The following is a 14,275-nucleotide window of genomic DNA, read 5'->3' on the forward strand; positions in this document are numbered from 1 at the left end:
CTCGACTCTTAACCGAAGAGGTTTCAGCCTACAAGTTTGTACTCTGTATCAACAAGATTAAAATTACTTTTCCCACTATCTACACATCTCATTGACTTATTTTTCCGATGTACTCAATTTCACATTACATCTTGTATTGATACTCCGTATCTAGAAAATTAAGCTACATATGTTAGCCTGCTTGTACCTAAGAGCATAGATGTGTAACGTATACTCTAATGTTATAGTGAGCATTCTCATTATTAAGTTGGCCTCTCTTCGTGGCATATTAATGAATGGTGAACAATTAGAGGCAAACCCTCTAACCACATAATCCAGTTCAGTCCAATTCATTTCTATAACATAAAGGTCAACTCTTGTCTTGGGTATGTTTGAACGCCTCATATTGGCTCTTTCATTTTCTTGTTGAGTTTATTTGACGTTTGATATAGACAACCGTGTACTATCTACGAAGTATAAGCTTCTATCTACTATGACGGTATTATAAAACATTTTTTGGGTTTATTTACAACCAAATTATGCCATGTACACTTCTTTTAAAGTTGCTGTAAGCTTATTAGGAAAGCACTAACAGACAAAACTAAATACGCCAGAACTAACTTACAAGCAGGTCTTATAAATCCAACAGTATGCAAGAAAAAGAAACTTAATCTTTATATGAATATCTGACATCACATTCAGAAGATTATCAATCAGCAGTTATCTACATTTTAGATGCATTAATACGCTTAGGTCACTAGCTGAAGAGATACCACTGCATCATTGATCACAAAAACAGGTAGGTACTGGCATTTTCCTTTTTGTAAGTAATATTGGCACTGAATTCACCATAAAGGCAAGAAAATCTGGTCAGACTATACAACATATGATGCATTCTTACAATTTGTTATCTTTGTGGGAAAATAGAAAAGCAATATAAAATATAAAACACTTCAGACAGAGAAATTGCATAAGCTGGCAGAGTCAAGCAAGCAATGCAATTTTAAGTGGTCAATGGTTAACAATATTACTTAAATACTACGTGGGCAAATCAAACTGTATGAAGTGATGCCACAGGAATGACTATAACTTAAAATAAAGTAGAAATAATATCCCTTCACATTCTTGACCATGAGTAACCTTCATACTTCTGCATGAAATCATCATTGAATTTTTTAAAACTGGCCATTATCTCAGGCATTTCTTCTTCAGCTGGTAATATTGTTGTTCTCAAGTGGAAAACCCTGTGTAAACAGCATGATATAAGGAGCAATAATTCATGATGGCAATAGAAAAAGACCAAACAATTGCAGTGAACTGTAACAAGAGAGATGTAGTTAAGAAATAGTACCCTTCTTTTTGACCAAATCCAGAACCAGGTACAGTAGATATTCCCGTGGCCTCTAGCAATTTGAGACAGTAAAATACATCTGGAACCTTTCCAGCCTCCTTTGCAGCTTCTATAGCTTTCGGTGGCAATTTTATTTGCGGGAATGAGTACATTGCCCCTAGATCAAACAAGTCGTGTGTCATGTCCAGTGAAAAATGGATGAAGAAAATGTTTACAAACCTAGTGTTTTCTAAACTATTTATATACATACTAACCTTCTGTAAAATTGCAGACAACATTCCGACAACTGTTGAATCCATTAGTCATTATGTGAGCTCTTCTCCTCAGTGACTCGAGTATTGCCTTGCTGTATGCATCAAGCAAATCTACTGTTATACTCGGATGAAATGACAAAAAAATTAAAAGTCGACAACAGAGAAAGATGCTAATCTCGAAAGTTGAGATTGTGGAACGTCAAGACAATGGTACCATAATTAGATGTTGAACAATGCATAAAGTCATCCCTATATTAGGGGCTTCTATTTTAGTTTATGGGCACCATAAACATCTAGATGTAGGCAGAATTGTAGCTTTAGGTATTGAACTGAACTGCTACATGACATGGTCAAGTGATTTGATTCTGCAAGATGTATGATAAACTGGCTTGACATATTCCCAAATTCATAACAATAGGGGCACCTCATTTGGCATTTGCTTATTCAACTTTCGGTAAGGAATATTAGAAACAGAAAGGTGAATCATAGCTTGTTCATATTCTTATAACAAGGGATGGAGTCACAGTGATGCACTGTAAAACATGGATTGGTAATGGCATAATTAGAGCCAGCCTTAGAAGTGGTGTTAGAATAGAAGTGCAAAAAAGAGAACAAATGAAAGTCCATTAATAAGCTAAAAATATACCACAGTTGCATGCAATGAAGCAAAGTTGTGAATAATTGTTAAGGCTGCAGTCACAAATTATTTTATTAAAAGAATAGAAAAAATCCCACTTCATGTGTACACATGAGATGCACAAGTTCCAATTTGAGTGAAACTCTCACATGCCCATTTCATAAGTACACCTCACATCATTCAACACACAATAAAATGCTCACTCATTTCTGTGCAATCACTATCCACACATCATTGTGGACGTTCCTCACAACAACAACACAGCACTGCTTACAAGCATGGCTTGGTCCTACACATGCTGATGACCAATCAAATCTATCATTGTTTTGTATATCTATTTGGAAAAAGCATATTCTATGGTCGTTTCACACAGTCAATTCACAAGATCATCTAAAGGTTCACTTAGGAATCAGAACATTAGTGTCAGAGCTGAAGCTCTTGTTACATGCCAGTGGAAGTGTGGAAACGTGCCTACAAAAGCTAAAAGAATGCAACACGCATGTTAGTTTGTGAAAACTCAAAATAATATTAAAGAAAATGGTCAATGGATGGTCAACAAATGCTCAAGACTTGTAAAAACCATGAATGGTTATAGCTCAAACAAACACTAATTATTTACCACTTAGTTGTTTGACATTCCGTCAAACACTTGGAGAGCCAGCTCAATATCACCGTAATGATAGATCTCCCTTGTGGTTTGCATTTAGAACATTTGTGTTGAATTTAAAACGGTATTACATTTGTGTTGAATTTAAAACAGTTTGAATACCGAAATCATTATCAGTGAATTCCAATGCTGAGACTTAACAAGATATTGAACACAATCACACAAATTTCAAGGACTAATAATCACCTTTACTAAATGCAAATCAGATTGTTAACATAACAAATGACAATTGCATAAACTGGAAATGACTACAATGGAATTTGTCTTTGGTGCATTGATGAAATGTCCTTGCAATAGTAGATCACAGCTCTCTGAAAATTAAACCAGACTCCAAAGCATCAAACGCAGTGTCTCCAGCCTTTAGTTGCAGGCTCACCGACTAAAATACAGGCCACAGGAAAAGAATCAGGATCCCTCAGAATGAACTGCAGGCCTTGATTATAATATAGTGGGCCCTCAATAATGCTACACAGATGCCTGTATGTTGTTTGCGGGCTTATGAGAAATGGATACAGGCTGAATAAGAGAGATCACAAGGCATAAACAAAACAGACCACTGCCTTGGTGATGAATGGCAGCCTCACAAACTGCACAGGTGTCTTCCCAGACTTGGACGCAGATATAGAATAGCAGCTTCAATAACTTTCCTAAATACCAACAACAAGGATGCCAGATGCAGCTCCAGAACAATACAGTGACAACTGTCCTCCTTGCAGCAGTATAAACGATTAATAACAGGCCCTAGAAACACCAAAGGAATTGATAATACCAAATGTTCAACCTAAAACTCTTGCAGATTAGATACTCCAGGATAAATACCTCCCAGGTATGCAGATAGAGATAACCTTTGAAATCTCAGAATAATGCTCCTCCAAGAAACAGTAAAACAGTAATGGAAGACACTAAATTATTTCTCAGAATTTATAATTCCAATGTCTGAGTCATAGATAATCACAGTAAGAGATTTAACCAATCAAATCACTATACCTAAGCAGTGACTTTAAATGAACGGAACTCAGAACACCTCAGCTGTGAATTACCCAAATATTTCCCAGCTCTAAACCCTTATACTTCAGCAAGGGCACAAAACCAACAACTCAGAAAAAGTCACAAAGACACAAAAGCAAATAATAATTAATCTGATGACTTTTCCCTCACAAATAGCTCCTATTTATAATCTCCAAATGCCTTTTTGTTTCCAAAATGTAACCTCACTTACAAAGCTTCTCCAACACAAGATAGTTTTATAACATTTAATACTTGGCTTAGGAATATAATTAATTAAATAAATGGCCCCTCCTATGATGACTCAACCCTCAACTAAAGTGAAAACATAAAGTTAAATTATAACTTTATAATAAGCCATTTAATAATTTAATAATAATTTAGCCACTGAAAATATAACTCCCAAAATACTCATCATTTGAATGTGTTGTCTGAAATAGAAGTCACTCCTATTATTTCTCCATGTGACCAAATGCACTTTTCAAAAATAGAAAGGGTCCATCTCAATCAACACCCAACTTACCACAAATGGTAAGTACACAAAACTAAGCCCAAACAAAGTCCAATCCGAGCCAAACAAAGACCAACTTGTAACTTACTAAATTGTGGAAAAGACAAAACCTTCCCAAGCCAAGCTACTGCCTCAAAAGACCCTCCATCCACAATAATTAGCCTACATGGATCACAATAATAGGCTATTCTCTCAAACTCCGGTGTTGGCAAAAATGGGGACATTACAATGCTCCCTCCCCAAGATTGCTTGTCCTTAAGCAATCCGACAACACAGTGAACTCTAACCTCCACCTAGATCCCAAATGGAGAAGTACATGGCATCCTTGTCAATACTGAACCAACTACATGCCAATATCATTAGGTCCATCAACATCAACTACAATATAGCACCCAGTACTTGTGTTGATGATGTAAAGGTTAGGGCATCATTAGAAAATAACTCCATAGGAGATCTCAGCACGCTCTTCTTCCCTATAGCCACCCATATAATATATACTGGATTGAAATCCTAATCAACACCCACAAATGATGTAGCTACTGCAGAACTTGGTGCAAAAAGGGGTTTTTTGTCAACTTGGAACTGCAATGGATGTAACTACATCCTCATTAGAATTTGTGGCTACAAGAACATAACCCACTGTGGCTATAGGAAACTGAACCCTATCCACAGATGGTGGAAACTACGACCAACTCCACTCAGGTGAGTGATCAACATTAAACTCAAATAGCGGATTGTCATAAGATAATGTTGCATCCATGTTGAACATAGTATTGTCCATGAAGTGAACATCAATATTGTGTTGATCCATGGTTTAACATAACTCTGTCTCTACATCACTCACCCCATCATCAATGACATGTGTACTATCAATAGAGCACACATCTACAACCGCATGCATATCGCTAAACTCCTCAATAGATGACTCAATTGGCATAGAAGTAGCTGTCGATATGACTGTATATTCATCTCTCAGTCCAAATATGTCAGGGCTTTGTTAGATAAATTCTGTATGCAAGATTGCAAGCCTGCATCTACACCCATGGAGAAAGGTCTCAAGTTATCAACAAAGTCTAATTCTCCTCTCATTGATGATACTGCATATAGGCAACTAGTAGGCAACCTCACCTACCACTCTGCTACTAGGCTTGATATCAGCTTCGCACTTAGCTATATCTCACGCTTTATGACAGTTCCTAAGCCTGATCATTGGATGGCAACAAAGCGTGTGCTTCGTCATGTAAACAGCACTTCAAATTGTGGACTTCTTTACTCTCGAAGTTCTAATCCTAGACTCAATGGGTTCACAAATTCAAATCGGGCAGAGTCTGTTGACGATAAAAAGTCAACTTTTAGATGTGTTCAATTTGGGATGCGGTGTTGTCACTTGGACCAGTAAGAAGCAGCAAGTAGTTTCTCTCTCCTCCACCGAGGCTGAATACATAGGAACAGTTAAGGTAGGTTGAGAAGTTGTTTGGCTTTGTCGGATGCTTGGGGATATATAGATGTCACCAGCAGGACTAACCACTTTGTTTGTTGATAACAAAGGCGTTATCGAGTTAGCACAAAATCCAATCTTCCCTGAACAAACCAAGCATGTGAATGTTCACTCTCACTACATATGATAACTGGTTGAAGACAGGACAATAGACTTGTGGTATGTTTCTACCACGGATTAGAGTGTAAATATTCTCACCAAGCCTCTTTGTCCAGATAAGTTTGTCAATTTCAGAGGACAACTTGGTGCTGTAGATAGATTAACCATTAAGGGAGGGTATTACAATAATAGAAAAGCTTTTTTTATTAGTTAATGGTTATCTATTTGTAACCTATTGTAAATATTAGAATGTTTCTAATATTTAGTTAGTTGTAGATAACTATTAGTTTTCCTTTAGCTAAAATAGAAAGTTTATATTCTTTACGATTGTTTCATAAGGAAACATTGTTCCATTCTTTTGTATATATAAACCTCTCGGTCTCTATAACATTCCCGTCATAAAATAAATAAATAATTAAAGCTTTGTTTATGGGTCGATTGATTTAGTATATCTCGGACACATTTTTATTTTTGTTTGCAGAGCTATTGCCGTCGGTTATCTTTCTAAACCCTCGGGAGTTCCTCCAAAGGGTATTTAAGCACGACACATAGGTAGTAGTTGGTATGTGATTTGGTTGTGAATTCTTGTTGGAGTTTAATATTGTTTGCCATTTTGGAAGTGAAAGATCTTCCCTACTTGGCTTTCTCCGGTTTCGGTGGGATTTAACCCTCACCCTATTCCGTCTGTATTGTTTGGTTTGGATTTGGCAAATCGGAGCGCTATCATTATTTGCAACTATAATATAGACTTGGTTCCAAACTAATGTTTTTGTGCATATTCAAACTTTATTGTGTATCTTACTTGGCAGACCAAAGGCTATTAACATCTCTGCATCCATTCGTACATATTCTACTCACTGTCCTTGCTTGCACCGTACACCACCGTATACCCCTTGTTGCACTCCGTACGGTTGCCTCTTGCACCGTATGACAATCCTCCCCAGCCATACGGTCTTCCAACTCTACCGTACGGCCCTCCCCATTATATTGTACAGTCTTCCCTTCCTAAACGTACGGATGTCCTAAGTAACATGCAACTCCACACCTTTGCACCGTACGACATCTAAAGCAATCCCCCACCTAGCATACGACCACCTGCTGCATTGACGGTAAAATTGAAGCGAAGTAAGACAGGAATATTACAGTGGTATTAGAGTCGTAGATTCTGCTAGCCTATGGACAGTGAATGCAAGTTTATAGCCAAAAAAGGAGATCTAATTCGGTTAATAGAATGCCAAATCAAGAACTCACTCCAGCGAACTCATGGTGCTACTTAGGGATCTTTCGAGGAAATTAGGCTCAAATCAATGATACTTAGAAACTAATGGAAGAAACTCTTAGGAAACTGGCAGACAATAAGATATCTGGTGAACAAAATGGTCACAGCGCAAACTCAATGTTGAGTATCCTCATCAAGCACGCTCACTACCTTCCATGCCAACTTTTCCTCCACGGACGGAGGTACCGTATGAAGGAAAGCAACCAACCTTTGAGGAAGTTCAAGAACAACTGAAAGAAGACTAGAAGAATGCAAACTTGGAAGAGGATGTACCCTACAAAGATTAAACAGAATTGAGAATGCGATATTCCGAAGGCGAATTTTAATGAGGAAATTGGAAGAAAGTTAAGTAAATCTATCACCATTTGACGGATCCAGATCCATATCTGCCCAAGCATGGGTAATAAAGGTCGATACATACTTCCAATACCAAAAGAAGAATCAATTAAATTTGCAGCACTCCACTTGGAGTGGCGCATGAATGGTGGCATCATAGCACTATTACGCTGGGGCATGACCAAGTAAATACTTATGCAAAATTCACTGAAAGATTGGTAGATCAGTTTGATGGTAAAGATACGGAATTGAATTTCAAAGAGTTGGCACAATTGAGGCAAACTGGATCGGTCGACTAGTACACAGAATTTCAGAAACTTAGTTGTGGTTACGGACATTTCCAAAAGGAGATAGATAGTGTTGTTCATGGACGGATTGACAAAACCACTGAGGTGTCGGGTAAAAGGTTTCAATCCTACCACCCTTTCAAAGGCTATTAAAAAGGCGCGAAGCATGGCTTCACCATCACCATCACCCTCTCGAGGTTATTACCACTCCAACCCACTAGTATTTCCAAGGGACAAAGATAACAAATCTCTGCCGAAGAAGCCTTTGTTGGATGAAGCTATCAGATAGGAGCTCTAAAGGAAGAAATTGTTTCAATTGTAAGGAGCCACGTTGTAAGGAGCCGCGGGAACCTGGGCATAGATGCCTCAGTGAAGGGAAAATACACTACATCGAAGTCGTGTCTAATGATGAGGACAATTAAGAGAATCTATCCACAAAGGATGGTCACCTCCATGAGGACTCCAAAATGGTTAATCTAAACTGTATGGAGATGATCACCACATTAGTACGGCATGGAGGAACCATCGCCTTAGCCTAGAGCCCGAGATGTATAGTATTTCGTGTACGGGGAACCCTTCAAGGACAGAGGGTCATTGTGATGCTCGATAGCGAAGCCACTCTAAACTTCATAAGCTCGTCTTTGGTGAAAAGAAGTCTACCTACTAAGACGCACGCAAGATTCCAAGTTAAGGTCGTCAAAAGAACACTTCTGCCTTGTACGCACCTTGTTCCCTAACTGAGTATCACCATGGCTAACAACACTATGACGAAGGATTTCTTTAGAGTGGACCTAGATGATATGGAGGTTATTCTAGGCATGCGATGGATGGAGACACTTGATGAATACACAGAGTTTCAAGCGGATGGACTTCACTTTAGTTGTCGACAGGAAGAAGGTTGTTCTTCGTGGGACGGCCAATAAGGGACTAAAGGAAGTTTCGACATAGCGAATGGAGGCCATTTTTTGACATGATAACATTGCATGGGCTTCACATTGTTTCATTTTGACAGAACCAATAGAAGGACAACAGTCCCCCCACCACGATAATGATCTTTTGAATATCTTGAGTACCCATGATAAATTTTTTATAGACATTCCTCCTAGCATACCCCCCCATCGTGGGTTCGAGCATACCATCGAGTTGGTAGCTGGCGCCAAACCAACTATCACCACGCCATACCGACACCCCAAAAAATTCAAGGATGAGATCAAAAAAACAATTCAGGAGCTGCTCAAGAAAGGATGGATCCATCCCAGTTCTAGCCCTTTTGCATCATCAGTAGTATTGGTAAAAAAGAAGGATGGGATGATGTGCATGTGTGTGGACTACTATACGTTGAATAAGAAGACAATAAAATATAGATACCCTATTCCCAGGATCGATGAATTATTGGATAAGTTGCATGGTGCAGTTTATTTTTCTAAAATAGATCTCTATTTCGGATACCATCAGATCCGCATGCGGGAAGAAGATGTGGAGAAGACAACTTTTCATTGTCACTACAGGCATTATGACTTCTTGGTCATGTCGTTTGGATTGATGAATGCACCAGCTACTTTTCAATCTTGCATGAATCGTATCTTCAACAAACAGTTGCGTAAGTACTTGCTGATATTTTTTAATGATATACTTATTTACAACAAAACTTGGGAAGAACACCTGAGAAATTTGGATGAAGTCCTAGGGATCATGAAGGCTCAGTCTTTGTTCCCCAAGCAATCCAAGTGTGAATTCGAGATGATAGAAATATTGTACCTAAGGCACATTGTCAATAAATATGGAGCACAGGTCCACCACGAGAAGATTCAAGCTATCCTAGATTGGTCCCCACCAAAATCGCTCTTTGAGTTGTGAGGGTTCTTGGGATTGTGCAGTTATTACCAAAGGTTTGTAATTGGTTTCTCTCGACTCAGCGCACCATTAATCAATCTAATTAATAAAGGTTCAAGTGGAATGAAAAAGTGCATCACACTTTTGATAAGTTAAAAGAAGCAATGAGCACTTGCTCAGATTTCGCCTTACGTGACTTTACTCAACCATTCATTATAGAGTGTGATGCATCTTGAGAGGGCATTGGCACAGTATTGATGCAAGATAGACACCCTATGGCTTATAAGAGTCAAAAGCTTACACAAGGGAAGCATCTTTATTCCATTTATGACAGAGATGTTGGCCATCATGCATGCACTCACCAAATTCCAGCAATATCTAGTGGGTGCCAAGTTTGTCGTCTATACTAATCATAATAGTTTGCGATATTTTCTGGAGCAACGAGATCTGAATGAGAGGCAACAAAAATGGGTAAGATTCAGGGTTTTGATTTCGACATTGAATACGTAAAGGGAAAAAACAATGTGGTTGTAGATGCTTTGTTAAGAAAACCCACCATCTGCTTACTGTCTCAAATTTTAGCTGACTAGAAAACACACTTATTGGTGGAATATTCCAAGAACACATTTGCATGTAAGCTAATGGACAGCGACACTCAAGATGACCAATACAAGGTGGTGGATGACATCATTTACTATAAAGATCAGATAAACTTAGTGCTTGAATCCAAACTGAAGCAAAAGATACTGAAGGAAATACATGCCTCACCCTTGGCCAGACACCTGGGGTAGCTCAGGGAGAGGTTTTTGTCAAAGGGACTTAAAGACATTGTTTTGTAGTACGTACGGGAACGTGCTATCTGCTAGCAAAACAAATCCGAACACACTTTACCTGTCGGGCTATTGCAACCCTTGCCGATACTAGAATATAAGTGGTAAAGTATCTCTATGGACTTCATCATCGGACTTCCTAAGGTGAATGGAAAGGATTGTATCTTTGTGGTGTTTGACAGATTGACGAAGTATGCACACTTCTTCGCCATCTCCTTAGATTTCCAGGCCGCACAACTTGCTAACTTATTTTTCAGAGAAGTTTTTTGTCTGCATGGGTTACCCCGAAACATTGTTAGTGACAAGGATGGTCAGTTTCTGAGTATTTTCTGGATAGAATTGTTTCGATTGGCAGGAATAGAATTGTTGCCAAGTACTAGCTACCATCCTCACAAAGACAGACAGACGGAGATTGTGAACAGGTGGCTGGAAGGTTACCTTTGGAACTATGTTTCAGCATAGCAACACACATGGATCAAATGGATGCATCTTAGGGAATACTGTTACAACTTATCACATGTCTATTGGGATGGCACCATTCAAAGCACTATACAGGTATGGACCTTTTTCATTTATGAACATAGTGTTGGGTAATAGCCACACACTAAGGGCGAGGAACTGGCTTGAGGAAGGGCAGGACATCCTTAGATTCTTGAAGGAGAACTTGCAAAGGGTGCAAAATCAACCAAAGATCTACGCCGACAAACATCAAATCGAGAGAAGTTTCAAAGTGGGAGACTTGGTCTATCTTAGGCTTCAGCCATACAAGCAATCCTCATTGATGGCAAAAGGAAAAGAAAATTCGAAGCCACGTTTTTATGGTCCATATCGTGTAACTTGCCGTATCGGTGAAGTTGCCTATGAACTCGAACTTTTAGAAGGGAGTTGCATCCATAACGTCTTTCATGTCTCTTGTCTAAAGAAAGCCGTGGGACAGAACATCGCAGTAACCACAGATCTTTCGCCACTCAAGGAAGAAGGAAGCTCATGTTAGAACTGGCCGAGATCATTGATGTGCGGGAGAAGACTTTGTGAAACTATACCTTGAGGGAATACTTGGTACACTAGAAACACTTGCCGTTGGATGACGTGACTTGGGAAGGTGAACACATTCTTTAGCATCTGGCATTGCATTTGCTTGAAGACAAGCAAATTTTGGGACGGGCGGACTATAATGTTCTCGTCATAAAATAAATAAATAATTAAATCTTTGTTTATGGGCCAATTGATTTAGTATATCTTGGACCCATTTTTATTTTTTGTTTTCGTAGGTATTATCATCGCTTGTCTTTGTAAACCTTCGGGAGTTCCTCTGAAGGGTATTTAAGCATGACACGTAGGTAGTAGTAGTTGGTATGCGATTTGGATTATTTCTTTGTACTGCGAATTCCTATTGGAGTTCAATATTGTTTGCCATTTCGAAAGTGAAAGATCTTCCCTACTTGGCTTTCTCCAATTTCGATGGGATTTAACCCACCCTATTTCGTCAGTATTGTTTGGCTCAAATCTGGCAAATCAGAGCGCCATCATTATTTGCAACTATAATATAGACTTGGTTCCAAATTGATGTTTTGTGTGTATTCAAACTTTATTGTGTATTCTACTCGGTAGACCGAAGGCTATTAACATCTCTCCATCCATTCGTACATGTTCTACTCACCGTCCTTGCTTCCACCGTACACCCCCTGTTGCACTCCATATGGTTTCCTCTTACACCGTACATCCATCCTCCCCAGCCATACAGTCTTCCAATCCCACTGTACGGCCCTCCCCATTATACCATACGGCCTTCCCTTCCTAACTGTACAGCCTCACATCCTTGCACCATAAGGACATCCTGAGTAACATGCAGCTCCACACCTTTGCACTGTATGACATCTAAAGCAGTCTCCCACCCACTGAACGGCCACCAGCTATGTTGATGGTAAAATTGAAGTGAAGTAAGACATGAACATTACAGTCTGTGTTAATAACAAGCAAGTATTATACCAATTACTTCGTAATATAGTATTCACAAAACAGCACAAAAGGAATTTTAAAAATATAGATTTTCTAAGTATTCATATTTTATCTTTCTTTTTCAATTACTAGGATTTTTTGGATTTGTATGTGGGTTTGAACGAGTTAAATCTGTGTTTGACAGGCATTTAACAGCATAACAAAATGACCACCGTGAGTTAAAAACTTTCAACTACTGTGGTCTATAGGAAAACAGTTTAAGCGACCAAATATACAAATATCTGTATTTGCAATAATGTATCTCACTACTTTTGAGGAATTGGTTCATTTTAGAGCTCCCACCATAAAATTGACAATGGACTCACAATACATGATTGCTTTACTCTGTATGCTTATTAATGACTGCTTTTTGTATCTGTGCTAAAGAATTAAGAATAATGTATATGAATTTAATATTCAACTAATAAAATGTAAATAAAAATGCTGAATGGGGGCACATACCTTTCTGAAATAAATTGTGCGTATGAAATGTCAGTTGGCTTTGGCGGATTCATCATCAATCCTAGCTGAAAGATTTAAGGGGAGCACAGTCAACCGAAATCTCTAGAAGAGACCCTTAAGTCAACTAAGGTATCAAAATTACAACAAAGTTATTTTTTGATTATGGTAAGAGGTTGGGTTTCCTCATCTAGTAAATATTAAAAACTTTATTATAATAGTAAAGTGTAATACTAATGATACATTAATATTTCATTTTAATGATACATGTTTCCAGTAACCAAAACTTACAAAAATTTGTCCTGGTACATTAGGACTTAAAGATATTGATGCCACTTTGTATATCTCATCAACTGTCTGTTCAAAACATATGCATAAAAGAGGTCATTAAATATCAGAATCAAGTTTCATTAAGTCAATTTTTAATTATAAATCAAAGGTTGTTCTGCTACTTATCTACTTTAAAGGAAAAACTAGTCAGTGTGACACGGATATCACAAATACTCAACATTACCATAATGATAATTATTATTACTATGCATGTTCTCAGCTTCCATTTCAACTATGATTAATTATTTTTGCCATTCAATATCATTTCCTGGAGACAACACTCAGATCCCAGGATCCACTCAAGTACAACTATTACAAATTATTGATTTGCTGATTGATGTAAACACTTGGCCCATTATTGTGCACTTCAGCTAAGCAACTTATGACAAAGACATTAGATGTTCTGTTAATGCAGACAGTTGATACATTTCAAAGTGGAAACAGACAACAAATAGAACCTTATTTCGAAGATACAGATGCTTCCAATCGCCAAAGAAACTCATTTGAAACTTTCAACGAATTGTCTTAAATTAAATAATTCATTAGATTTTATTGACAGTCTACAAAATTATCTTGGATCATGTCATGTTTTTCCACAAGACATGAAGATCTTGTCATGTTTCAGTTACTGCATATGATTTTATCTAGCGTGCGCAGTTCACAACAGAAAAACATCTTTCAGTGTCAATTGGCAATAACAGCTTTTACATGCAACAGAATATTGGCGTACAATATTTACAAAAGTTTCCACCATTTTTTAGCTAAGTTTAATAAAATCTCCATGTACCTCATAAATATAATAACTCCTATTGATGGATATATGTTTCTCAATGATTAATAGACACTTTCATTGAGCTCACAATTATTCTCAGACGAGCCTCACAAAATGCATAAGCTTCAACAATAAGGCATGAAGACCACA

General features: G+C 38.0%; 1 protein-coding gene across 4 annotated transcripts in view; it reads right to left on the reverse strand.

Moving 5' to 3' along the window:
• Window positions 1-762: 762 nt before the first annotated feature.
• Window positions 763-14,275, reverse strand: part of LOC149561635 (glutamate--glyoxylate aminotransferase 2-like) — a 201,690-nt gene continuing 188,177 nt past the window's right edge. For all 4 annotated transcript variants that reach the window (XM_089825216.1, XM_089825214.1, XM_089825217.1 and 1 more), the window contains exons 10-14: window positions 13,315-13,380; window positions 13,027-13,091; window positions 1,585-1,676; window positions 1,331-1,487; window positions 763-1,223 (exon numbers count right to left, since the gene is read on the reverse strand). In XM_089825216.1, the coding sequence (XP_089681342.1) occupies window positions 1,097-1,223; window positions 1,331-1,487; window positions 1,585-1,676; window positions 13,027-13,091; window positions 13,315-13,380 (507 nt within the window). In that variant the 3' untranslated portion in view covers window positions 763-1,096. The remainder of the gene's footprint in view (window positions 1,224-1,330; window positions 1,488-1,584; window positions 1,677-13,026; window positions 13,092-13,314; window positions 13,381-14,275) is intronic.

Source organism: Cupressus sempervirens, chromosome 4 (assembly GCF_028749045.1).
Source record: "Cupressus sempervirens isolate cs-2001-9-10 chromosome 4, ASM2874904v1, whole genome shotgun sequence".
NCBI lineage: Eukaryota > Viridiplantae > Streptophyta > Pinopsida > Cupressales > Cupressaceae > Cupressus > Cupressus sempervirens.